The 25,910-nt window shown below is 45.7% G+C and overlaps 1 protein-coding gene across 1 annotated transcript in view; it reads left to right on the top strand.

Annotated features, from left to right (window-relative positions):
• The window catches only part of LOC149357970 (luciferin 4-monooxygenase-like), a 58,664-nt gene that overhangs the window by 10,075 nt on the left and 22,679 nt on the right, over positions 1-25,910 (top strand). The window contains exons 3-6 of the mRNA XM_089578002.1: positions 7,908-8,115; positions 19,321-19,427; positions 22,823-23,025; positions 25,444-25,615. Coding sequence (XP_089434128.1) covers positions 7,908-8,115; positions 19,321-19,427; positions 22,823-23,025; positions 25,444-25,615 — 690 coding nt within the window. The remainder of the gene's footprint in view (positions 1-7,907; positions 8,116-19,320; positions 19,428-22,822; positions 23,026-25,443; positions 25,616-25,910) is intronic.

Raw genomic sequence — 25,910 nt, 5'->3', positions numbered from 1 at the left:
GAAGTTCGAAAGTCTAGATTTTTTGCCAGATTTCGGGGCACAAATGATAGCTATTTCCGGTATGCTTAAACTCATCCTATTGTTAAAAAATTCATGGGGCACTTTGGCTCTCTAAACTGCTGCAAGGCGACAGCGTTTCCTGGAGCACTGTTCGTTTTTATTTACTTATTTATTTTTTAGTTTTTATTTTTGCTCCTTTTCTTGTTTTGTTGATTTTTATTTTTATTTTCATATCCTATTTTTTTTTATTTGTGCTTATTTTCTTATTTTTATTTTGTTTTCCTTTCCTTCACTTTATTCCTTTTATTTTATTTATGAAACCTATGCATTCACTAGATGCGCCTTTATTCATGCTGGAACCTTGAGCCTTCGTGGCGGAGTGATAGAGTCTCCTCTTCAAAAGCCAAAGGCCCTGGCTCGATTCCCACCCTCGGCGCAGTTTCTTTTTAGGCAGTGACGCCGAAAGGCGGACAAATCTGCCGACGCGTCCGTCGACATGGCTGCCGACGCGTCTGCTAACGACAGTATGAGGCATTAAAGGCTTTCGCCTTAATACTTGTCAGAAAGAAGGCACAAATATTTGGCAGTCCCCTCGGCGCATCCCTTATTATGTTTGGCATATGCTAGCTAGGCAGGCGCCCTTTTTTGTGTATATAGTTAACAGAAGGCCAAATATGCTAGTTTAGGTTACAATAATTGATTATATAGTACTGCAGGTGCACACGTCAATGTCAGGCAGGTTTTCATTATCAAGAATGAGAATACATTGGAAATAATTATTGAAAATTTGGAGGTATTTTATGCTCATAACGGGAAGCTATGTATTGGTTCTTTTGTGTTGGTACTGTTTTTGAGAGTTAAGGTAGTTCCTAAATTTAGTTGGATCATTTTAGATAAAGCTTGGGAAGGTATTGGCCAAGTATTTACTTTCCCAAGCATTTTCATTAGATTTCATGCTATTAATGGTACTGCTCAGTTTTTTTTCCTAGTCACGATGCTTGCCGTAAGCTTGAGTAATTTTCTTAATCTTTTCGATGCTTCGCTAATCTTTTCGGTACGATACTTCCATTAATGTGCTTGTTGAGGGAAACGGCTTCTCGCTTTCATTTTCTGTTAAACATACACAATTAGACTTGACCCCCTCGAGCATTTTTCTAGGTCGTTGACTTCGAGCTCCATAGACCGCATACTTTCGTCTAATATTTTTTTTTTCGCACCGCCCCAAATATTTTCTTCTCATGGTCAGAAGTTCTACCTTAGCTTCGATGGCCATTAGTCACTGCTTTTTTAAATTCTTTCAGGCCGTCAATATTCGGCTGAAGCTGCCATGAGCCTCGTTACATGTCTGGCTCAAAATTTGTTTTAGTACCGTGCCGAGCAGTTACAGCATCTTTGCGTGCGATGCACAATCACACAACAAACAACTGGTTTGGTTTAGTTTATGGGGTTTAACGTCCCAAAGCGACTAAGGCTATGAGAGACGCCGTAGTGGAGGGCTCCGGAAATTTCGACCACCTGGGGTTCTTTAACGTGCACTGACATCGCACAGTACACGGGCCTCTAGAATTTCTCCTCCAAAGAAATTCTAGCCGCCGCGGCCGGGATCGAACCCGCGTCTTTTGGGTCAGCAGCCGAGCACCATAACCGCTGAGCCACCGCGGCGGCTCACAACAAACAACTAAACCAGTAGTCTTGGGCATGGCAGCAATACTAGGAACGCATATTTGAACGGAAACATTTCTCATTGCTTTTTCTCCCGAGCACGACAAAAGGTGAATCGGCTAGAGCATTGAATTCCAATGTTTCTGCCGTGCCCTTTGTTCTGCCGAAGATCGTTGGCCAGTTTTATAGGCCAGGCTGCACACCCTGTCACCAGGATTCCACCGAGTCCACTGTCCGTATTTGATGTCGCAGTATCAGGCGTTCATTTCCGAAGCCACATTCGTCAGGTACTGGTGGTGTCGACGGCACATCGGAGATAGTATCGCTGTCTGGCTGCGTGGTGTTTGTATGAGTTCGAATTCTTAGCTTATCATGCCCCAAAGGTAGCAGCATCACCGCAATGGTTAGCTTCCCGAAAACGATGAAGAGGTTAGGGCGCTGCATTATTATGTTGCAGCCATTCCTTTTAATTTGTAGTAATCATCAATAGGAAATAAGTGGTTTAATCATTCCAGGCCTTAAGGGTGGTTGCTTATAAAGTAGAAAACAAAGCAACCACATGCTGTCAGTGGCATTCGAACCCACGAACTCTATATATCGCATCCTGTGCTCTACCAACTGAGCTATGGCGGTGGTTGACCAAAAATGAGTACTCCTGTGCTTTCCATGGCTTCGGTGACTGTTTACTTCCTTCATATGAATGTCGTAACGAGTTCCTCATTTGCCTACTATGGTCTTGTTCGGTGGTTTCAATGATGGTCTTGTTTCTGGCAGTCTTGATGTCATAGGCAGCTTGTGAGAGTGACCGCCCAGCTGCCGGCCTCACCGTTCGATCACACGGTACGCGGCGCTTCAGAAATACTGGATGTCCTATGTCCGCCGCTATGGTCTAGGGTGGTGCTGGCGACTGCTGTCAAGGTTAAACTAGACGCAACCTAAATAAGCCTGAAGGTAGATGAGTGGACAGTCGCCTCCATAGCTCACTTGGTGGAGCACAGTACGCAACATAAGGAGCTCGTGAGTACTTTTCGTGGATGGTTGCTTTCTCTTCTACTTTGTAATGAATTATCTTCGAGGCATAAAATGATAACACTACTCATTTCGAATTCCTATGTTTTCCTTCATTGCGGTGTCTGTTGGCTTCCATTATAGCAATTATATAAAAAAAGCTATAAAGAAAACACGGTTGTCAACACCAACTGAAGCAGCGCAGTTTGATCATATTTCACTCTACTACAAAACTGCCACGCCCAGTACTCACCTAGTGTTGCGTGCGGGTGGAGCATAGAACGTGACTAGAAAGCGCTGTGCATGACGAGAGACGCACGCCAGATTTATAGGGTTGTTCTGCATCATGGACTCCCTTTTTAATGCTTCGTTATGGTACAGTCCAGAGTCCGCTTGCACAAGCCAATTAGGCAGAGTAGCTCCCAGTCTAGCCTTATTCGCTCTATATACCAAGGTGCTAGAAGTGGTCTAGATCCTCCACTGGACTTGAGTAAAGGAAAAGCGCTTAACTGGCCTACTTTGTGGTGGACAATTCAACCTCGCCGTGAGAGAAAATACGAACGCTAGTTGGAAACAAGCTTGTCAGCGTTCATGTTTTCGCTCTAGGCACAGCTGAGGTGTCCACTGGCAGAGTGAGCCACTTCTGCGTCTCTCCTTTCCGCGAATTCAGTGGGGGGTTAGACTGGAAATAGGACTACTAGGCTATAGTGACTAATGTTATTTGCCGTCTCGCACTCCCGTGGCTTCCAGGAAATAAAAGGCGCTTAATTGGCTCACACTGTAGGTGGAAGCTTGGCAGTCACAGTGTAACACGTGATGTTGCGTGCTGGGACATTTCGTCCGCCGTTGTACCCCCTATGCGTGGCGCTTTCGGTATGCTATTACAGCTTTCACTGCAAAAACTATCCGCTATTGCCAAGCCATTCTTTATTCCTTTTCACACTGTAGTGTGTGATGCTGCGTGGTGTGTCACATTAACTCCGTCATTGCACAGTCGTCCACACACCTGTCTAGAGCACTCTAATGGCGCACCGGCAATACACAAGCGTCAGTTACATGTGGTCTAGGGCTCGAAACCTTCCCTAATTGTGCATGCGCATTCCGATGGATAGTTTTCAACCTCTTATGTATTTGGCAGCGGTATCGGACCCGGCACACAGCGGCGCTTGTCATAAGTAAACCACACAGCGCGCCGCTGGAGCGCTTTAGACAGGTGTGTGGACGCCTGTTCACCCTATGTTTGGTTCTTCGACTAAGCTATTACAGCTTTGGCTTTAAAATGCCAGTCACTCAAAGCGCAAACACAGGTGCACGCGTTCCACCAGAGAGCATCTGGATTTCGGAGCGGCTGAAACGGCCTGCACTTGCCCCTTCGCGCCGTTACGGCTCACTTGACCGACTGGCTAGTTTCGGTTCCTGGCTGCGTTTCCGGTCATGGAAGTGGCGCCTGCGATTGATGAGGGAGCTCTGGCTTAAATTCTCATTTTTCTGCATATTTTCAGCACGCTTTTTCCTATCCGCCTCTTCCTTCCTAGAATGCGCTCGCACTGCTGAAAATATGATCGAACACCAACTTGCCCGACAGCTTGATTTGCTGAATTCTCGTATGCGGTTTCAAGTGCTAAGGGTCCCGGGGCGTTAACTTTTGATGTTCTGCGCAGTGTAGCCGCCTTTCCTCGAAGAAAAAACACCGATTAATGATCTACTATTTTGCTTAGTTTGAAATTTTCCTCTCTGTCTCTTTAGGTCATCTCTGCACTGCGAGCTAGAACCAGTTATGGCTTAGGATTAATTTTGTTAGGCCGGGCATTGCACAGTGGTGTCATGTTTACGTCGCTCTACCTGTACTGTAGATTAACGAATTCCGTTGTGTAGACAACGTTGTTATTAACCTTCCTGTAGATAATACAGCTCAATTTATCGATTAAGGTGGACCTATAGCAGCGTCTACTTTATTTCGTCAATGTATTAGTGGTCGTTTAGTGGTTAAAATAGATTTTCCAAACGAGTGTACAGCCTCTTTCGGCACATCTGCATCGAACTGTACTTGAGACTCTATGGATTCGGCCCATGGTTAGTAGACAACAGCTTCCGCAGTCCCCCATGGTTTCAGCGACAGATATGGTTATTCGATTTTAACACTTTATAATCACAGCCCACGACTTTTCCTTCTTTGCAGTCAATTTAACACAAGAAGCTAAATTACTATCCTGAAATAGCTGTTTCGCCAGCAATAACAATAAATTTCTAGCTTAAATTTTTTTGCGGGATTACAGCCAGCTCCAGACACAAGTATCACGACTTAGACATTAGAGCAGAAGGTATCGAGAGCCTTTCCGTGCGTCCCGTCGGACAATAAAACTTCACATAGGTTACAAATGCTCGCACAGTGCACACTATCAAATTGAGGGCTGACAAAAATGCGAAATAAACAGTCAAAAAGGAAAATTGTTCCAACGAAAACACGAACACAGAAACCGCGAACCTCTACATCCCAGCCCGTGTCTATATGACGGCTTCTCTATTGGAAAACACAGTGATGAAAACACAATGTTTTTTTTTACTATTTTCGACAATTTCTGAAATCATTGCCGAATGCTTATGCTCTGCTAAATGGAACACGTGCAGCCTATTTCTCGCCGCAATCATTGCAAGGGCAGTTCTTGATCAAATACTGAATGCATTTTAAGAGCCGCGCACAAGACCTGGGTTCGAGGGCGATACAGAACCATCTATGTGAGCAGTCGATAAAATTACCAAAAGTTTTCGCTGCCTGGAGAACGTTACTGGCCTCTGCCTCGCCAGACTCCTTATGAATGGCTTAAAATAAAAGTCTGAGTGTGGCGCACTGCTACCTGCTCTCAGCAGCGCACTGGTACCTGCCCTCCGCAGCCAATACGATGCTTGAACGCGTGTCAAGGACAATCAATGTGCTTTCATGCACACATAAGCCCAGAAAACCTGGATGAACGTTTCTAGTTTGCACGGCTGCCACCACGTGTCGCATCGCGCTGATCATCAAAATTTACCCCAGCAATCCGGAATGCATCTTTTGAATGCCTGCGACAACTAGTCGGTTTGAACACGGGTAGCAGTTTGTAAATCATATTCTGCAGTGCATAAGGAAAGAACGCCATCAAAACCCTCACATGCCACCTCACCTCACTCCTTAGTTTTCTCTCAAGTGCCAATAAAAATATTCCCATTGAATTGTGCGCGGTTCGCTACTGATGGCCGATGGGTAGCGCTAGTTCATGATATCCTACAAAGCTGGGCATGATTTCTTGAACAGGGACGAAGGAGAGACGAGATACACAGCGCCCTGTGTGTCTCGTCTCTCCTTCGTCCCTCGTCTGTCAGCGCTGCATGTTCAGGATGTCAAACCAACTTGCCCAGCAACACACCCTGCTCATGATTTTTATTATGTACCAGCGAAATGACTCACCGCAGAGCCTGGGCCTGATGAGGTTTCCGGGAAAAATCCGGAGCCAAATAGCTAAGTAAGCGGCAAAGTGATGCCATTAATGTGTTTTGGAGCCCCTAACGCGCGGTTGTCAAAGTTATAAAACACTGAGGCTTCCTGAACAGCGTTTGTTTCCAACTAGTAGTGGATCGTGAAGGACTAGGTCACGTGGGTGCAACGGGGAATGAAATTTCTCATTGGAGAGGTTGGGTAGCGATTCTTTGAAAAATTTGAACATGCAAAGAAAACGCTGCATCCAGGGTAGGCTCCTTTTCTGCTTTACTCAACGAACATCAGTGTTTTCCGAAAGCGAGATACGAATTAAACTCATGCTCCAGAAATAAAAAAATACTGCTTGTGTAGTGCGTGGTTCTTGTTCGAGACATCACAAAATTTTCTTGCTTTGCCAGCAATATAACGACGAAAAGCGCATGCCCCAGAGTTCCTCGTGCTCCCCGTAAAACAGAGAGAAAAGAATGGGGCATCCCCATACAAAAAGCAGATAGGGTCGCTTAATGAGCTGTGTATGATTATAAAACGTAAGCGTCCCTATCAAAGTGCATGTATGCGTTCCGCTCATTTTGAAGTTATTACGGGAATGAATAAGCTGGCAGCTAGTTCGTGTCAGTTCTACATCCAGATGTGGGATAAATTTCTTTTTTTTTGTTAACATCGGCTACAGAGCACTTTTCGAATAATTCGAAGGTATGTGCTGCATTGAAAGTGGAGAAGGCTTCTGGTCGCTTGGATGCGACCGCTATACACCGGCGCCGGCCACTGTAGATCGGCCATCGAGCTCTCAGCCATTCTGCATTTTTGTTCTTGAGCTATCGCGTAACCATGTTCGGAGTTCTGCCTGCTCCGTAAAGCGGTTGTCCCAGCAACAGCGTGCGGATATGAATTTTGAGCGCTACTTGTAACTTTCATCAATCGGACTACTTTTGGATACAGTTGCACTACTTTTGCTCCTTCGGCTATGAGCGCTTTTTTTCACATCCCATGTTTTGGACTGAATGCGGTAATACCTGTATACTTTCAGACATTTCCGTACAGCTTTAAATTCATTCATACAACAGTTTATGTCGTATAAGTGCTTTCATTAACATAGCAATTGTTGCTAATTAAAAAAAGATTTCACTTGTTTTCATCGCTTTTCTGGTATTATACGGGTAGATAGCTTCTAAGATAGTCTATTTGCAAAACTAAAATGTTCTCATGGCCTGGGCGTACTGTATAAATAAGTAAGCGAATAAAAATTTCATATAATGCCAGCTTATGCTCAGAGCTCTTTTCCTGTGATGCCCAACTGCGCACAGTAGTAACAGGTCTGAGAGCTACTATAGCATAACTGTAGCTCACTTACCAAAAGCCATATTTTCAGAACGTGAACTGCACTCACAGTGGGAACAATGGGTGGCCATCAATTCACAGGTTTCGTAAATCTGAACCATTCCATGGGATTGCTCATAACGTATAGGCGGTTTTTCAATATAGTAGAGAGTCCACAAGTGAAAGCAATATATGGGCTGTTTCTAAACATCGTCGAGAATTCACTACACGAACCGAATACATGGTAGGTTTTTCAATACAGCCGATAGTTCACAAGAAAAAGCAATGTCCGTCTAAAGCATGCACCTGAACTAGAATTTAATGTTATTATTCCAACTAATTAAATGGTAAAAACCCCCCATTAACTGGAAAAATAAGTTAGATGTATGAAGTGACACGCACACGCCTGCCTGAGAAGTGCTCCCACTATTTTGTCCCGCCTAAGGTGGACGTCAAGTCCGGCGCCCAGTACACCTTTGGTGAGCTGCTCGACGCTTCCCGCCGGGTCGCTGCTGGCCTGCGGCACCTCGGCCTGCGCATAGGAGACGTGGTCGCCTTCCACTGCGCCAACGGGACAGAGCTCATTGTCGCCCTTTGCGGGACTTTCTTCGCCGGAGGCACCGCCGCCTTTGTCAAAACTAACCTCACTCAAGGTATGTTGCCGCCATTACTGCCAGCAGTTTAGAAAAGATCCCATCAGTGTGGTATACAGGCTTAGTCACTGTGAATAACGAGCTGCACCCATAGTCAACATAGCCTGCTTTTGTTGGTCCGGTTAGCTGCAAGAAAAATTTATTTGCAGCAGTATATGCAAAGTCAGCAGCAGCCATATTTTGCCTGAAAAAGTTGAACTCCATGCCATGCTTCATTTTGCATACCTATATTGACATAGTTGATATGGTGAATTTTTCACATGCTTCAGGAACTGTAATGGAAATTACTATGCCACTGAGCGGACAGAGTTGCCTTCAGTGTAGGTAATTACGTGGGTCGTGGCAAAAATCGTACTGGTTACAGATAGCAAAGAGAAAAGAAAAGTATAATTCGTATATGTTTAGTTTAATGGCGTTCAGCACACACCTCAAGTCCAGCGTTGGATATAGTGAAAACAAAAAGCGCCACGCACTGGCTTAAGAGCCCCGTCCTCATTCGGAATGTGCCGGTGACACCATACGTAATACGTTCGCTAATGTTTTCGGCACGAGTCCGGGAACTCTTCAATTCACTGCCCCCTCACGATTTCATTCCAGCAATTATTTTATGGTAAGCACGTCAATTCGCCCTAACCTGTAAATCTGAATGCAATGTGCAGTAAGTATTCGGCGGAAACAAAGCTGCCAAATGAATGCCGGTTGCATCTATTGGGTAGGCTCAGCACTGACAGCATGGCACTTGCAGAAAGGCTGCCAAAAGCCCTGGTACGATGGAAACGTTCGTGCTCTTCCTAAATGCAAATTAAGTGCTGACCACACCACCCTTCAATCATAAAAAAAGAACTTGATTTCAAGTACTTTCTACTACCTCCTAGCCGCAGATAGCGTCACTGCTACCGCCTTCACCAAAGTCGGTGATCAGCCCATGCACCTGCTAGGGCCGTTTATAATATCTGGAAGGAACAAATAACATAGAGAGACTGCTTGTGTCAGCATGAATGACAATGAACTGCAGATTCCGAAGGCCGAATCGACAAATGAGTGCCACTTTGACAATATTTGTGTGGTCTTCATAATATGGCATAATTAGTATGGGCCTATTTGAAGCGCGCTGTACAAAAGTGCCAAGCAGTTAGATTTTTGCATCGCAACATTAGCTCATGTGTATACCCCAAAATACTGGCAGCAGCCAATCCATCAGCTACGCGACGGGCTATTATCAACAAGCATGACGATGGCAAGCTGAGCCTCATGCGGGACAGCAGCCGACCTAGCAAGCAAGAAAACAGAGTATCGCGCCCGGAAAAGACTGTATTCGTCGTTACTGAGGCGAAGGCCATCAAAGCATGTGTCATTATATGGCCCTATTTCAATGCACAAAATCTCGCCGCATCCCAAAATAACCCTAACAACGCAACCAACAACCCCGAGTTACGCTCGTAGCGGAACACGGCCCTCAAGCTGCCCTCTTATAAGTCCATACCTGCAGGCTTTGTGTTCCGGGTGGTAGCAGTGACAATTACACGTTGCGATGCATTACTTCGGCCGGTATTGCCAGGCACCAAATAATACTGCAGCGTCTCTTAGCACCCAAAGTCGTTGATACGTCTTCCAGCTTTCTATGTGCCAACTGCCCTCGCTACACAGCCCACTATTAAAACTACCCAATGAAAACGTTGCTGCGCACGCATTATAAGTACCCGCAGTTCTTCTGCATACCAGATGTACATAGAGGCTTCACGCGCATCTGTGAAAGTGCGCGCGTGAATAAGCGCAAACTAGCACATTATTATCTAATGCTACAGCTTCCCTCCTGGAGCTGCAGTGCATTACAGGTTAACACCATATAGACTACCAAATGGACCCAATGCTTTTTAATGTTCGCATAGCCCACCATATGCGATGTGGCTTCCTTGCATTTATAAACTTGCCGCGCAACAGCCAATCAGACCTTGAAATACATACCGCGCCTTACAGCATATAGGAATGGCTTAATAGCAAAAGGAGCATTGCGCCGCGTGGCCAACCTTGTTGATCTAACCCAAATGCTACCCACAACCAGGCAATTCATTTGCGGGAAGGTTGGCCTCGCTGAACTTTTATAGGCACTGTCCGGAGGACACTGAATATCTAGAGTAGGCCAGAATTTCTCCTGCGGGAAGGCGCACGCCCACCCGTCAGGTGGAGCATTGAGTGGAAATAAATGAAAATTAAAGTAGGCTAACAGCTTCCGCTGCTTTATTTTCCTCACATCCCTATTCTCCATCCCCTGCTATATATCAGCAGGAATAAAGATGTTCGGATGCATACCTAGACTGGTTTCAAGTTGAGCCACTTGTGAATATCTCTGGCAAAGTATGCCTGGTCTCATGTCACGCTCAGTGCTAGATAGCAAATATGTATTGAAGTGAGGCGAATAGCCGCACTGCACTAAAATACGACACATTAGTCTTTGGCTGTGCCTTGTCATTTTTGTCCGCATGCGCCAGATAGGCACCTGTGAAAATCACAGCTGGAATGTAGTGCCAGTTTTCTGCCCCGCAGGCTTATCCGCGTACAAAGTAGCAGCAGCGTCATATTTCATCTTCTGAGGCCACCTGCGGTTCCAGCCTTGCACGGAGCAATGCTCGCTGTACGTGCGCAACACCGTCCCGCATCGGAGCCACGGGAAGCAGATTTACCACAAACCGCGCACAAAGACGGCTGCTTCACCGACCTGTAAAAATGTGCCGCACGCAAGGCTACAAAACACACCTGACTCTACGCGCATCATCGCTTTAAAGTCAATGGAACTTTTCCACCTGGTCTAGACGGGCGGGGTGGAGCCGGCGAAGTACAGGCATTGGGGTCACTTTCTGTACAATGAATGAGGCTTTCACAGCAGCATCTTAAAGCTGGTCGGTTTCACAAAATGCTACGTCGCGGCCTATCTTTTTCCACTTTTACCTCCATGATCGGTGACATACGCCATAGGTGGTCCTCGAGCAGTGTGCGGTTCATACGACGGCCAGCACGTGCCTTTGCAATGCTGCCTTTGCTCTGTCTATGCGGGGAAGTCCCGCTGCGGTAAATATACACAATCCTGCTAGCTGTGGGTCCGCAGTCTTCGGGCCTGGGAACCCCATACGTGCAGACCAATGTCCACTGCAACGTGCCCGGAAGCGTTCTACACTTATTCATGAACATATCTGTCAGTTCTGATAATAATTCATTCTACTTGGCGTAGCGTGCGGAGAAACAAAATGAAACCTACTGAGGCATTTTAAACAGGATCATCGTAATATTCCACCATAGGTCAAATGTTAGACAGAACAGCTATTTCCGTTCATTAACTACACAACAGAAATTACTGTGCCTGCGGAGTGTACGCTTGTTGTTACCCCCACCTCGGGGGCCTGTTTGGACTTGGTCCAGTTTGAGGATCAACTGGCCCTTGTGGAACAAGCTCATTCCATCCTCGGCGACTAAGAACAATTTGTCAAATAAAATGCTGCCTCTGTTTCGATTCGCAACCATCGATTTGCAAGATTCGCAAGCTATGTACTTTGCATCAAGGACATAGAATGTTTGGTGCAAATGTTCTAAAGAGGTCTCCAAAATTTTCTAACAGGACGCAACGGAGGAGAAGCGCAAATTCTCCCGACTCTATGCGATAAAGTAAACAAGAAGTGATTGTATAGTGGACCGACGCAAACAAAAATCATCAAACTAGCATTTTCAGCGTAAGCAGAAACTAAAAGTTACCCTTCACTAGTTTTTCGGAGGAATTCAATATTTAATTTCCTTGAATAAACCAGACGCGAATCAACTTTTGAGAGAAACTTATGCGAAATCTTCTGTGTAGCCGCCATTGTATCCAATGCTAAAGGGTTTCAGTTGAGTGAACTATTTGAGAGCCGCCGCGGAGGCTCAGTGGTTATGGTGCTCGGCTGCTGACGCGACCGACACGGATTCTACCCGGACACGGCGGTCGCGTTTCAGTGGAGGCGAAACGCTAGAGGCCCGTGGACTGTGTGATATAAGTGCACGTTAAATAACCCCAGGTGGTCGAAATTATCCGGAGCCCTCCGCTACGGCGTCCCTCACAACCTGAGTCTCTTTGGAACATTCCATTCCATTAACAAACCAAAGCAATCAACCACTTGCAAAATGCTGAAACCATTCTTCCTATTGGAATCAATTCTTTCATCATACATGTAACAATTTTCGTCCGCGAAAGTGTGGCGACTGCGATTACAAAACTGAAAGCCTCTGACCGTTGCAGCGCCATACTTTCGCTTGCGAAACTGCGGGATGCCGTAGCTAGCTTTGGATATAGTAGGATAGAACTTGAAAAAAAAAGAACAATTGGCGACACGGGCCACGGTCCGCGGCATTCTGTATTATTCTGCTAGCCAGTTACAACAGTGACCAAAATCACCTTTGTAAAAATTGTATCAAGCAAGACAGAGGCGGCAAAATTCTTGAACTTCGAATTTCTTCTCGTGATTAGCTTCTTCTTTAGGTGACAAGCAAAACTTTTACAACGGTTCATTTCTTGACATGGAGGAATCCTTTTCAGGGGTCCTGAATGTGGGTGGAGCTTCACTGTAGACTAAAGGTGTATCTGACTATAGTGTTGCTACGAAGCTTGCTATATTAGTTAAGCAGTGGCATGCAAAAGCTAGCGAACCTGCTTTAGTTGTAATCATAGCTACAGCCCCATTCGAATAATTATTTAGTGCAGCAGCTTAAAAGTCCTTGTTTCACATCGCTAGCTGTTGAAGCCAACGTTCCCGGCCTACGCATATTTATGGCAGGAGTAATCGTCGGGACCACCTAGCGTTCGCGATCACGGGACCATTCCGTGCGGACAGCCCATGCCTCATGCCTCGCCGCTAACATCGCTAACATTAGTAGGAGTGCACGTTCGCAGCAAGAGGGCGCCAAGTGTCTTGAAACATCTTTCAAGTTAGCGTCCTGAAATGATTGCATGACACGGAATCCTGCATGCCTATGTAGCAGCAGCCACCAGAGACGACGTCACACAATAGTCGCGTTGCGCGACTATTGTGAACGCTTTCAGGACGCTGAACGAATATGTGCTGTACGAAAACATGTTCCAGACCATTCCAACGCACTTCTCGCACCACAAAGCACTTCGTGTAACCCTCCCAAAACACGAACACAATCACCGCACAATTATCGTTGGCAGCAGCATTATAAACAATAGCACCGATTGCAAAAACACAATGTTGGACCGCTAGCACTCATCATCCACTTTACCACGGCTTTAATCACCATTTAATTTCTAGCAGTGGCAGACAGCTTTGTTGCAGAACAGAAAACTGGGCTACTGAGACATTGCTCATGCTTTGAGTTAAAGGTGAGACGCAAACTTCATGATTTTATGGATGGGCAAGGAAAGAAAAAACACGGCGCACTGCGATCTCGAAATTAGTTTAATATGGCATAAAACCGATTTTCATGCAGATAGTCACACAATCAAATAGCAAACCACGCTAAAAATCCTCGCACTTCCCACCTTGCAACGCTATACGGTACTTTTTTCGCTCTTTATACTGGTGTCAGCCGGACACTTCTGCTCCCGATCGAGTCCGATTCCGATTGAAGCTCCAAGCGTGCTCCACATGCAGTGCTGGTACAGATTACCCCGTAGGCGCTTTATTCCCCGCTCGATCCTTAATGGCTCGTTGGCCTCCTAAGCTACAGATGGCGCTGCATGCCCACGTGGTTGATGACATGGTAACAAATGCTTTTGTAAAATGCATGGTTTATAATGAAGGGAAAGCTAACAAAAACATTAAATAACTCGAAACCAATAGAAATGCAAAAATCAGTCAGTATTAATATAAAAACCCTTCTAATTAAACATCACGTAACTGTGATGCAGCTGCCGGAGGTTTTGTCACGAGTTCGCGCCAAACACTATAGACCAGAATCCAGAGCCGCTCCTGGGCGCGGCCATTTTCCGCCGACTGGTGCGCCGCGGTGCGGGCGTTTCTTTGGGGACTGCGGGGCTGCGGCAGCTCCGCGGCCGCGCCTGCATATAGCCGCGCTTCGGGCGCTAAAAAAACATTGCCGAGCATACTTCCGCTGCGTGGCTGTGTTGCAGGAAGTATTCACGCTATTAAAGGGAGCACATTGATGCGTTTTAATGACATTTAGTTTGACATTCACGTGAATTGTGATGACGCTTAGAACGCGAACGTGCTTATATCGCTACCGTCGTGGTGCTCCACAGCAAAAAAAAACCTTTTTGTTCAATATCAAGTATTAGGTGTGCGGCTAGCATGCAGTTCCAATTCCAATGCACTCTTAATCCTTCGGCCGTAAAGTACCACCCGCAAACAGGGCTTTCTTGTCGCATGCGTGGTGCGCCAGTTTATCAACAAATTACCGCTGTGAGCTTAACTGAGTCGCAGCGCCAACAAAAAACGCAATTTTTCATGGTTTATGCAACCTGGTGCGTAAAAACGTACTTTCGGTCAAATTATCAAAGCTTGAATAGATATTAGCAGCGAATCCACTTTCACGAATTGTGAGGTCCGAAGTCGCGTTCATTTCATTCGATAGCTCTCGGCGCGTGTGACAGCGTTGCGTAGGCGTTTGGCTAAGTGTGAATGAATGTATTAAAATCGCGCATATTTTCCTATGGTTAAGGTAGATAGCAAAAGCAGAAAGACACTACGGTAAACTCTTTAACCCCCCTTGACCCCAATGACATGCGTGCTGAAAGAGCAACTGAAATCGGTAGCGGTCGTGCTTACAATCCTGTGCATGAAATGTGTTCAATGGGAACTAGAGCAAGCTCAGCGCAAGGAGGTGATCGAAAAGACGCGCTTCGTCGGGACAACCTTCAGTCTGTAGCTCGCCTATCCAGTTACTATACCACTGATTCAAATCAATAAATCCACATTCCTGCGCCTAAAATTATCATAGATGCTAGCGCACGTAAAAGACGGCAACAACCGACACGCCAGCGCAGAAATCTGCTTAGAAGTGCCGGTTTCCAGTCCGTACGCTACCTGGCCGACTACTCCGCGGGAAAAATCCTTGCTGTTTACAATACTATTCCAGAATTTCCCTGAGCAGCGCCGCCGCACCAGCGGCTCGGTGGAGCAGCGTCACCGCTGCGGTGCCAGCGTTTAGAATTCTGAGCCAGCAGAATATCATCATTGAAAAACGTAGCGCGAAAAACGAGACACACAAAAGGTGAAGACAGGACACGAGCGCTAATCATCAATATCAATATCATCATGGTGGGCACAAACAACGAGACAGACGCGCACTGCCTCGCCGCACTTACTCACATCCAATTGAACGGAAAAAAACTTGCAGATGTCACGTTAACGACTAACTGCGCGCAAGATAACCGCAGTACTGTCTGGTAGAGGGAAAATGTGAGTAGTGAGGCACAGCACACACCCTCATACGTTAGCTGATGGAGCACAACAACGGCAGAAGCGAACACGTAAACATGCATTCTACGCGCGGCGCCGGCGCGACCCGCAGTCCATCGGTCCGCGCGCGCCGATAGATGGCGACTGGTGTCGAGAGTAGGGGCGCGCCAGCAGCCTGCGTGTGAGGGTAAAAGAATCTGGTCTATACTACTGGTTCGTGCAAGTTCCAAGCGCGCAATAAAAGCCGGAAATTTTGAGTATTCTGACATAAATGCCTTGAGTGAACTCTTTCTGAAGACTTTTATCTAATTCTGCTGTTCAAAGTGAGCCGCTGTACGCTCATTTTAGTTGAGTGAACATTCACTTCATTGAACATCTCCTTAAAAATCTCAAAACTTCATATAAATGTTATACCAGTGTATTGAGACACAAGCGCGTAGTTGCCAAGATATCATGACACCGCAGCCTGCTGTGTTTTTGCTTGCTACGCTTTCCATATAAGGACTTTGCCTTTCAAGTGAATACATGACTGTAGGCTGCAGAATAAACTAGTGCTCAAACCTTTGTTGCAATGTGATCTGCAGAAAAAATGCAGTGAAGCTCAAGGATCACTCAGACTAGTCTGAGAACAGCCCCGCCGCGGTGGCTCACTGGTTACGGCGCTCGGCTGCTGACCAGAAAGACGCGGGTTCGATCCTGGCCGCGGCGGCCGAATTTCTATGGAGGCGAAATTCTAGAGGCCCGTGTGCTGTGCGATGTCAGTGCACGTTAAATAACCCCAAGTGGTCGAAATCTCCGGAGCCCTTCACTACGGCGTCCCTCATAGCCTTACTTGCTTTGGGACGTTGAACCCCAATAACCAAACCAATAATCTAGTCTGGCAACAGCAGCGTTTCGTCAGCGTTAAAAACAGCTTTCTTTGCGTTGAAAGTCGCTTCATAATAAATTGTTCTGCCTTGATTAATGTTAACGATTGTCGAAACACGGGACTGTTGACAACGCACCCGACAACGACGACGACGACTCAAATTTAACAACAGTCCTAGTTACGCTTTAATTTCACTTTATTGTAATTGTCACAGGCACTATATGGCATTATATCAGTTTCAAGAAATTATCGCTGACACGTGTTGGTATAAGCGCCAGAATTCATGGTTCTATTTCTATGCTGTACTGGCGCTGCCTCCTATAACTCCTGGTCAACTTTAAGTGGTCAACTTTAAGTTAGTGCTGAAAACCGTGTGCATTGATAAGCCCCGCTTTGCTGACACAATAAGTGCCTAGCTCAAAGCCGCGCCTGAGGTCTTCCTGAGGAAAGCAAGCAACTTTTCCCTACCAATTTGTCGTGTTTACGCCTCACTCATCGCCATGAGCGTTCTCTTTTTTGCAGCGAGTCTGTTTACCCTACTCATAATATAAAAAAGAAATGAAAGGCTATGCCTGGACGCCAAAAACGAAACGACACCGTTCGTGCTGCCTCCTACCACTTTACCTTCAAATGTCCGTCGTATAACATGTGATACAGCCTTTGTCACTGCTTTGAGCGTAACTGTGATTTTCAAAGCATTTTTTTACTGCGCAGCACACCAAAATCAATTTTAGTCGCATACGGGCTAGCGTTAGCAAGCGCTAGCATTATTTTATTCATAAGACCATAGCAGTTACTGCGACGAAGTCCTCGTTTCTTCAGCTATTTCCATCTTATTTGTTGTCGCTGGTGCACGTGGTTAGGGTTTCGTTTTATGCTAAACAGTTCAATTATTTGATTGCCAGTGCGACCAAAGCTAAATGGGAGATGGGTCCGTGGTCTAATTTCACTCGTACCTAATGCAATAAGAGCTCAAGGCCAGTGTAGTATGCGGCCTCACTAACGTGGCGTTGTACCACTAGCACAAAAGAGCATGCAGTGTGCCTGCTAAACTCTGCAAGGTCATGAGTCAGTGCACTTTGATCAAAGAGGCTTCTTCCGTTTACTTCTGATTACTCTTAGGCTCCACGAAGCATCTATAAATGGCATGGTATATGCGGTGTAATGCCCCAAAGTGGCACGGGGACTGTGACAAGCGCCGTATCGAGGGGAGGTCCGGATTTATTCGCACCGCCTGGAGTTCTTTAACGTGCACTCTGATCGAGCAGCGCAGGAGCATTTTCTCAATTCGCCTCTACCCAAATTCACCCGTCGCCGCCGCGATTCCATCCCGCGTTTTAGGGCTAGGTAACTAAACGCCGTAGCCACTACGCCATCGCGGAAGATGGAAACTACCGGGCCCTTTGCGAAAAGTCAGCATAAGGCTTAGGGTAATTATACGACGATTGATAATTTTGAATTTGCTGCACTGGGGCTTCTTGGAAGCTTTGTACCATGCGTAAATAGTTCGCGGTCAAGAGACGCAATATATCTATAGGCTGGCGAGAGCCACACGAGCATGGCGAGGTTTTGTGATCCCAAGTTCATTCAAAAAGCAGCTCGCCTCCCGGCTTCTCCGCTTTCTACTCCACCTTGCCCCAGTGTTGTCATCGCAAAGTGACAGTATACTGCATATAAAATACACTGGCGGGAAAAAAATAACTTAAGAGGATCATTTAGGGGTAAATCCCGATGGTAACTGCATTCGACGCGTTCCATCTCCAATGTAAAGGAATGGCGTGTGCTTTCCGTCGTCGACAAAGAGTGTACAGTGCATTCACGCATAGACGAAATAAATAAAGACGATGCCCTTGTTGAGAGATCGGGCCATACAAGCTTAGAAAGTCGGCCGCGTTCTATACGTTTGTTTTATAGGTGTGTAGAGGCACACCGAAGGTTTCGCATAATTTGTTCTGGAATCGGACGCGCGCTCAGTGCATCCTCGCGCCCTCAACAGTACAAGAAAACCGTCGCTCTGGTACACCTGGAGGACAACATTTTACACAACTACTCAAGTTTTACGTGATAATTCCATGCCGATACCCATCATTATTAAAGTCGTATTTGGACGCAAGAGCGTTTGCACCCCCATGCCGAAAAAAATTGTCCGGCGTCGGCGTTGCCAACCATTTAAAACTCGCGATTGTTCGCGGCCGGAACAACCAGCCGCCCCGACAAGCTAGGTGGTCCGCGTTGGTCACGTGACTACGTGGTGTCATCACGACCTGCCCACCGGATTGTGAGCGAGCTTGCAACCATAGCAGGAGGGCGTTAAATTAATGATTCGTCGCAAGAGGTTGCTCGGCAAGAGAAACCTGGATATCACAATCCCCGCCTGCTATCGCAGGGCAGTGGCGCATCGCTTAGCCGCTGCATCACTGTCCAGGAGTGGTATGAGGACTCCCAGCCATCTAAAGATGTAAAGTCGAGTGTTACCAATTCCGCATATATTGAAATTAACATTATCGCTTCATACCCTTAAGGCAGTTTTTACCAGCAATGCCGAAGTTTTAAGTGTATGTTCGTACTTTATTGGGGCACAGATTATGTCTGGTCAACATATCTTGGTGTCTAGTAGCCGCTTGAATCAACTGCAAAACACCGCGTTTTGTATATAAAATGCGCAGTTTGAATGCTGAGTTAGTGCATTGCTATATAATGTCACATGATTTCTTAAAAAGGCTCACTCAGTAGTCTCTTATATGTTTCTTGAAGACATCGTGCGAAGGTTTAGAAACTGCGCTATGATTCAACTGGGATGTCTCTAAGACTAGTTGTGCAACTTGACATGACTCCTTCTTTCTGACTCCAGCAAAACCTACCTTAAGTGAGTATTTGATTCTTGAAAGCTGCCGCCATTATGTTATCTGCCATTCTTTTTGTCTCATTTTTCAGGAGAAGCTCGTTACCAACTGGCCGATGCCGAACCAAAGTTTGTTTTCTGTGACTTAGAAGGCATCAAAAAAATTAAAGATGCAAGCGATGGCCTTACATCTGTACAGGTAAGATGCTGCGCTCACGAGTGCAGCCAAGTGAAGAACAGAAAAATATGCTAAGTTCACAGAATGAAAATAATAATCTCGTAACAAATATTACATGGTATACACCTAAAAGAAAGCTCATTCCCTCATCAAATATATAGTCAACCCTGATTATGTGTCTTTACGGATATCATCCACTTAAAGTTAGAATACAGATCCCGGACTGACCTTTTTAAAATGTCTTTTTTCCCAAAACACTTTCGGAACGGAACAAGCTGCCCGAGGAAGTAGTGTCCATATTAGCAAATGATTCATTTTCATGCATCCTGTGACAGTTATGTATAATAATTCTGAGTTCTTTCTATCTTAATGTTATCTTTTTTGTAACCACCTCCACGCTGTGTTATTTATATACGTTTTTTCATTTCAGTCTACCCCCCACCCCCTTGCAATGCCAGGAAATGGCGCTATAGGGGTATGATGATACATAAATAAATGAACAAATCAGCTTTGTAACATGCTTATTCTAATGAACGCGGCTTTTTTCTCCAGTCTAGGGCAAAACGATAATCGACAGGTTTCGCACCTTGTCCTCAATCAATTATCGCCCATCCTACGAAATATTGCAACGTATTGATTGTTTGTGTGCCGCTAATAGTTTAGGAATTCCGGGGCGGTTAAATTTCGCGCATACGGGGTGCGTCGCGGTTAACAAAAGGACCAGGCGGTTTCCTCGACTACAATGTTTTTCCCCTTTCCTTAAAAGCTTCTCTCAAGCAATATGGCTGTGGCTGCCGGAAGAAACAGCGGAATTGCGGGCCAGCACAAACCCGCTACTTCTCAGGAAATAACCCCCCCCCCCCCTTTTCTGTTCCATCGTGTTATCTCTGCGCACTTCACTGCGTGGTAAGATCAGCTGCTCATGCTACTTGAACACATCGCGAGCTAGTTGGTTTTGGGTTTCCATCACAATGAAAACAGCGAGTAACCCCGAACCTAACACCTTCAAACCACTCCACACTATACAGCTCTTACTCATACTATATATAACTGATCGGTGAATTTTCAACTATGTGAGGTTTTCCCCGCTTCATATGAGATTCACAATGTTTGTACGTGACCGGAAAATGCGAGCCCAATACGGTCTCTTGGGGATATCGCTTCCTTCCATTCGATGTATATGAGCCTCTCATATTTCGTATTCGGTGCACCAGTGCCTGCGGTATAGGTGTTCAGCTTTCACAGCTAGCGGCTCACCTCGCGAAATTCTGCAGGGCACTGAGGCACAAAGGCGTGGTGGTGTAATCACTCATCCCTTATTAATAAGGGTGAAATAAGATGTAAACAGCACTGCAGACAATAGTATACCTGGACTTCCAGGGTGTCAAACTTCAAACTTCACGGCGAATCGCATGCTATTGACAACTGGCAGGCACCGTTGGCTTCAACAGGATATTTTAAAGTTAACGGCATATTCCAGTCGGCGATCCGGATGAGCTCTCCGAATCCGCGAAGGAGCAAAATTTCCAGGGAGTCATGAGGCCGTATACCGTCACAGTCTAGTCAGAACTTGGTATCTGAGTCCAAATCGCCCATTGAAACCGCCCCCTCGGTTTCGCAGCGCAACAAAACTTGCTCCGGATCCCTGATTGTAATGTGGCCTAAATGTCTGTTTTCGATGGTTCTGAAGAAAACCATGCTATTCGCGCTCTGCAATTCCGTGTGGGCAGCTTTAATGTCCTTAAGTGAGTGTCCTGGGTGCTAAATTCGACGCAGAAAGAAAAAATGCTCTCTTATAGGGCCGCGCATGGCATGGAAACCTCAAGAGCAAAGCAGGATCACTTGTACAGTTGTTCAGCACCGAGGACGAATGATCTACTGGGGCTACTGACCCGCGCCAGCACCACGTCGGGGCTTGCCAAAATCAATGGGTTCCATGGACCCCGCCACATGTGCACTGTATACGAAAGGTTGGAGGAAAAGGGAACGGAGACATGAACGCCATGGCGATGAGAGCAATACACCTAGAACACGCTGGAATGCGAGAACACAGCTGGCGTAAGCACCATGCGCTGGCTGCAAATGTCACTGGCAATATACACTTCAGTAACGGTTGCAAGCTTGGTTAGTTCCTTGGTTCTTGTCTACTTTTGTCCTTGTGTTTTTCGAGCTGTTCAGCACCCAAGCGATATAGACAAGTAGCAGCTCCACACAATAGTGGTGTGATCGATTTTCATGGCTGCTGCAGCGCGACTGCCGCTTTGCCCGCTGCGACCCGCTGCTTCATCATGCTTCAGGTGCTGGAAAAGGTCTGTTTATCGGCCTCTGGGAATCAAATGTGTAACATGCGCAAGCATTTGGATTACCGGGTGGGCAAATTACAGAAGCAGTATATAGGCCTCAGTAGATTTATTGGGTGCAAATAGATATTTACACTCCTAACGCGGTGGCGTAACAATTGCCCTTTCTTGCACGCTATTCCGAATATCCTACAATATTTTATTTTCAGATACCAGTAACAGTGCGAATTGCCTGAGGATTACAAATATGCAGTAAAGAGTTTTCAGTTATTGATATTTTATACAATTAACACCGACAAGATTTACCACTTTGCCCTCTTCATACTAAATACTCTTTACATGGAGCTAATTCAATTTATTATTTCAAACTATTGCGGTACAACTGCGTCTAAAAATAAACTCTTTCAGCACGTCTATCGGGGCGTAGAGTCTTCAAGAAAAGTGAGCGGGAAACAAAGCGCATCACTTTATTGCTCACTTCAGGTCCTAATCTCACTTGCGGCGTCGAAAGTTAGGTTTGGGTGCTGAAATCTGTACTGCTGAAATCAGGTGATAGTTCTTAGACTTTGCATCAGTTCCCCAAGATCGCCAGTCGCGCACACTGGAGACCTTTGTCCCTTATCGTGTATAGGCATTTAGATTGGCACTTGCTTAGCAGTTATATCGAATGTATGTGCATGTGTATAATTATGCATGCATATATGATATTTTATTGTGCGCAAGAATCATCCCTGTGTTTCACTACACCTGCATTGCACCACATGCCTTCCTGTCAATTCATAGCAATGCCTGCCGGAGCTGCGTGAGAAAGAAAGGCATTTTCAGACTCCAAGCATTTAGCTTAACTTTCGCTTCTTTCTGTTTCAACACAACAGACAGGCATTGCCAGAAAATAAATCTCTAATAAAGCAGTAATCGGATCAACGGCAACAGCGCCAAGAAGGAGAACTGGCGGCTTTGAACTTCATGTCCACCAGACGCCATTGAGTTCTAGAATCGGTTAAGCGTGGCTTCACAGTGTTTAGGCACTCTTAGGGAGAGTCACGCCAATGCTCTTAGACGTGAAGCTTCAAAAATTACTGTCATCACCCTCTGAATGTTGTGTAAATTTTCCAGGTTTTCATCGTTACGACCGGAACTTGTGACGAAGCGCTCAGCCTGTCGGAGTTGAAGCGATCTCCTCTGGAACAAATTGAAGGTCCTCTAAACCTGAGCGCAGACAGTGTCTTGGCGATATTGTACTCGAGCGGCTCTACGGGACTGCCGAAAGGCGTGCAGCTGACTCACCGCAATCTCATTTCCCAAGTAATCGCTCATGGGTAAGGAAAGACTCAAATATTTTCGTCCGTATCCTCGGGCTTGCTTAGTTCTACGACAAACAACAAATGGGCTGCGTTACTGCTCTATTGTTTTAATATCTGTTCGCTTAGGATTTACGCATCTGTCTTGCCTTTCTCTCATGTACTCAGAACAATTTTTCCAAATAGGGTTCACCTCTTAAATTCAACGCACTCGCGCTTTTTCGCTACGATAACGGATGTACAAACGCGATAAAAAGAAATGCGAATAGGGCGGCGCCTACATACTCCGCTTTTTGAATTTCTTTTTACCGCGATTGCATCTGAATTGTAAAAAAACTACCCTAGAGTAGTCTATGATTGTATCATAGACCATTGTACGCGATTTTTGTTACCATTCAGATGCAAGCGCGATGAAAAGAAATTCCAAAAGCGGAGCGTGTAGGCACCCCTCTCTTCGCATTTGTTTTATTGCCCCTGTACTATTGAAGAAAAAAACCACCAGGTCCAGATCGCCCGAATAGCGATGCTGTGTGGAGCCCTCACCAAAAATGCTTAAAAAAGAAGGTAGAAAGAGTACAGCGGATTTCAGCACGTTTTATATGTTCAAAGTATCGCCGTACTGACTCGGTTACAAAGATGATGCAGCAGTGTGAACTGGAAACGCTGGAAATTAGAAGAATAAAACATAGACTCAAACTTTTTTTCCAGATAATGCAAGGGACATTAAAAATAAATAAAGAACATTATGTGAAAGCGCCTCTAAAACGTGGTTCCCGGAAAAACCACAGCAGGGTACTACAGCCTATTAACACACGTACGGATGTGTACCGGTATTCTTTCTTCCCTGATGTAATTGAAATGTGGAACAGATTGCCAAGTGATGTTGTGGAGAGTATGAACGTGCAACAATTTGAGCTAGGTGTTGATATATTTTTGAGAAATGGTGCACAAATTTTGAACTCTGACTCATGATTGCTCATTTATGTATTTGTTTTTGTTCCCTCCCTGTAACGACCCTCATTTGAGGGTTAACAGTATGACCAAATAAATAAATAAATAAAAGCACACAGGGGCCTTGTCTGCCAATGATTACCTCCTTTATAACTAAACACCCTTCCCCCTTTAAAGCACCCGAGGATGACTCGTACGTCCACAACTGTGGCCTCGAGCCACCGGCTAATAACACAACTATTGGCTTCGTTTGGCGCGCACACATCGTGAAGACTTTTCTCCGAGATGAGTACCTACCCTGTTATTTACACTGCCAGAAACTGCAAGAATTAAGTGGTTGTGTCCATGCAGTGCGAGAAAGAGAACCTCTTAGGTTGCAGATTTGAGCATTTCTAGTAATATAAATATCCAAAAACATGGCCTTCATGGGACAAGAGACTCTGAAGATAAGGAAAATAGTTAGCTAGGAGGACAGCGGCAGCACAAAAGAATGGAGCAACCTTCGCAATGTGCAGCGAATTTACGACAAATGGCTTGTGTTGCAAAATGTTGAGAATGCGTGAAACGTTTACTGCCTGGCACTGGCACTGCCAGAAAGATAACACACGTACCTCTTCTGCAGCGCGGGTTGTGCAGCTTCCTGCTCTTCGCGTAATCCATAGCTCTGCCGGTTGCACGGCACTCTGCTGCGCAAGCGGACGCCGGAGGAACGGGTTTGATTTTTATACCGCTGAAGCCGTGCTATTTTGTTCCTCTGCATATTTACTCACATGATAGGTGACCAGATGTTGCAGTTCTGTCAGATGTACTAATGGCCTTAGGGAACAAAGCAAAGAACTCATTCTGTGCTAAAATAAGATCAGCTACATCCCACTGTCGCTCAAGGGATAAGGATAAATCGACTGAAACAGCCGCGTTCCCTTCCCCTCGCCCTCCTGTTCAGTCCTCTTACGGCGAGGTATTTCTGAACGAAGCGACTGAGGACTGCATTACAAAAGCGCGACAGCTAACAGACGCGAATCATAGCCAGAAATTCTATACAAGCGCATTTTTCAACGAGAAACAATTCATGAGCGAAACTTATGTATAGCAAGGTTTAGATATAACAATCAATGTATCCGCATTTCTTTTCTTGGAAGGCTCGCATTTTTATGCTTTTAACGTTTTTGCTATCGTCAAAAACGAACCCCATTGAATTTCTCTGGCAGCCTTAACTACTCCATGCAAGTGATGGACAAGCTTTAAAGAAAAGTTTTCTTACACATCGGATGAATGGGTCATTACGTCAATATTTCCATAACACTACCTTACAACATTCCACAGTTGCCTGAAGTTTAAAATTGGTGTCCAAGAACCCTGGACTTGGTAGACGATCGATACAGAAGGAAAGAGTCGCGCTTGGACGGTCGGTGCGGGTGCAAGTATTTCGCACATAAAAAAAATACACAGAGTCATCACACTAACCTGACTTTTTTCTTCCTGCAGATACCTCGACCCATCGGTGTTCGAAAGCAGCGACGTCTACATCACCGTGGCGCCAATCATGCATGTCGGTGGCTTCTGGCTAACTTTTTGCTACTTGGGCCAAGGCTGCAAAGTGATTGCGGTTCACACTGCGGACTTCGATGTGGTTTTGCCCGCCATCGAAAAGCACAGGGTAAATAGAAAGGGCGTATTCAGCCACGTAAGGGCTTCAAGGATCTAATGATATTATTCCGCAGAAACTTCAAATGTCTCTGCATCGGTTGTTCAAAACACAACAGCCTTTTCTATTCTGCTGCATAAATCCCGAGTTCATGTTCCTTCAGCGAGGAGCCGCTAGCGGCTTTGAAATCTGTGCAGAACGGCCAGAGATGAAATCAGGACAAAAATATTTTTCGGCAGTTTTAAAGAGCTTTATTTTTCTAATCCCTCTACTTGAGGACGAAGTGGTGTCGGGAAAAAAATGGCAT

Source organism: Amblyomma mixtum, chromosome 3, assembly GCF_055824585.1.
Source record: "Amblyomma mixtum isolate Tamu chromosome 3, ASM5582458v1, whole genome shotgun sequence".
NCBI lineage: Eukaryota > Metazoa > Arthropoda > Arachnida > Ixodida > Ixodidae > Amblyomma > Amblyomma mixtum.
The sequence above is the reverse complement of the archived record's forward strand: the minus strand, read 5'-3'. Positions and strand labels throughout refer to the sequence as shown.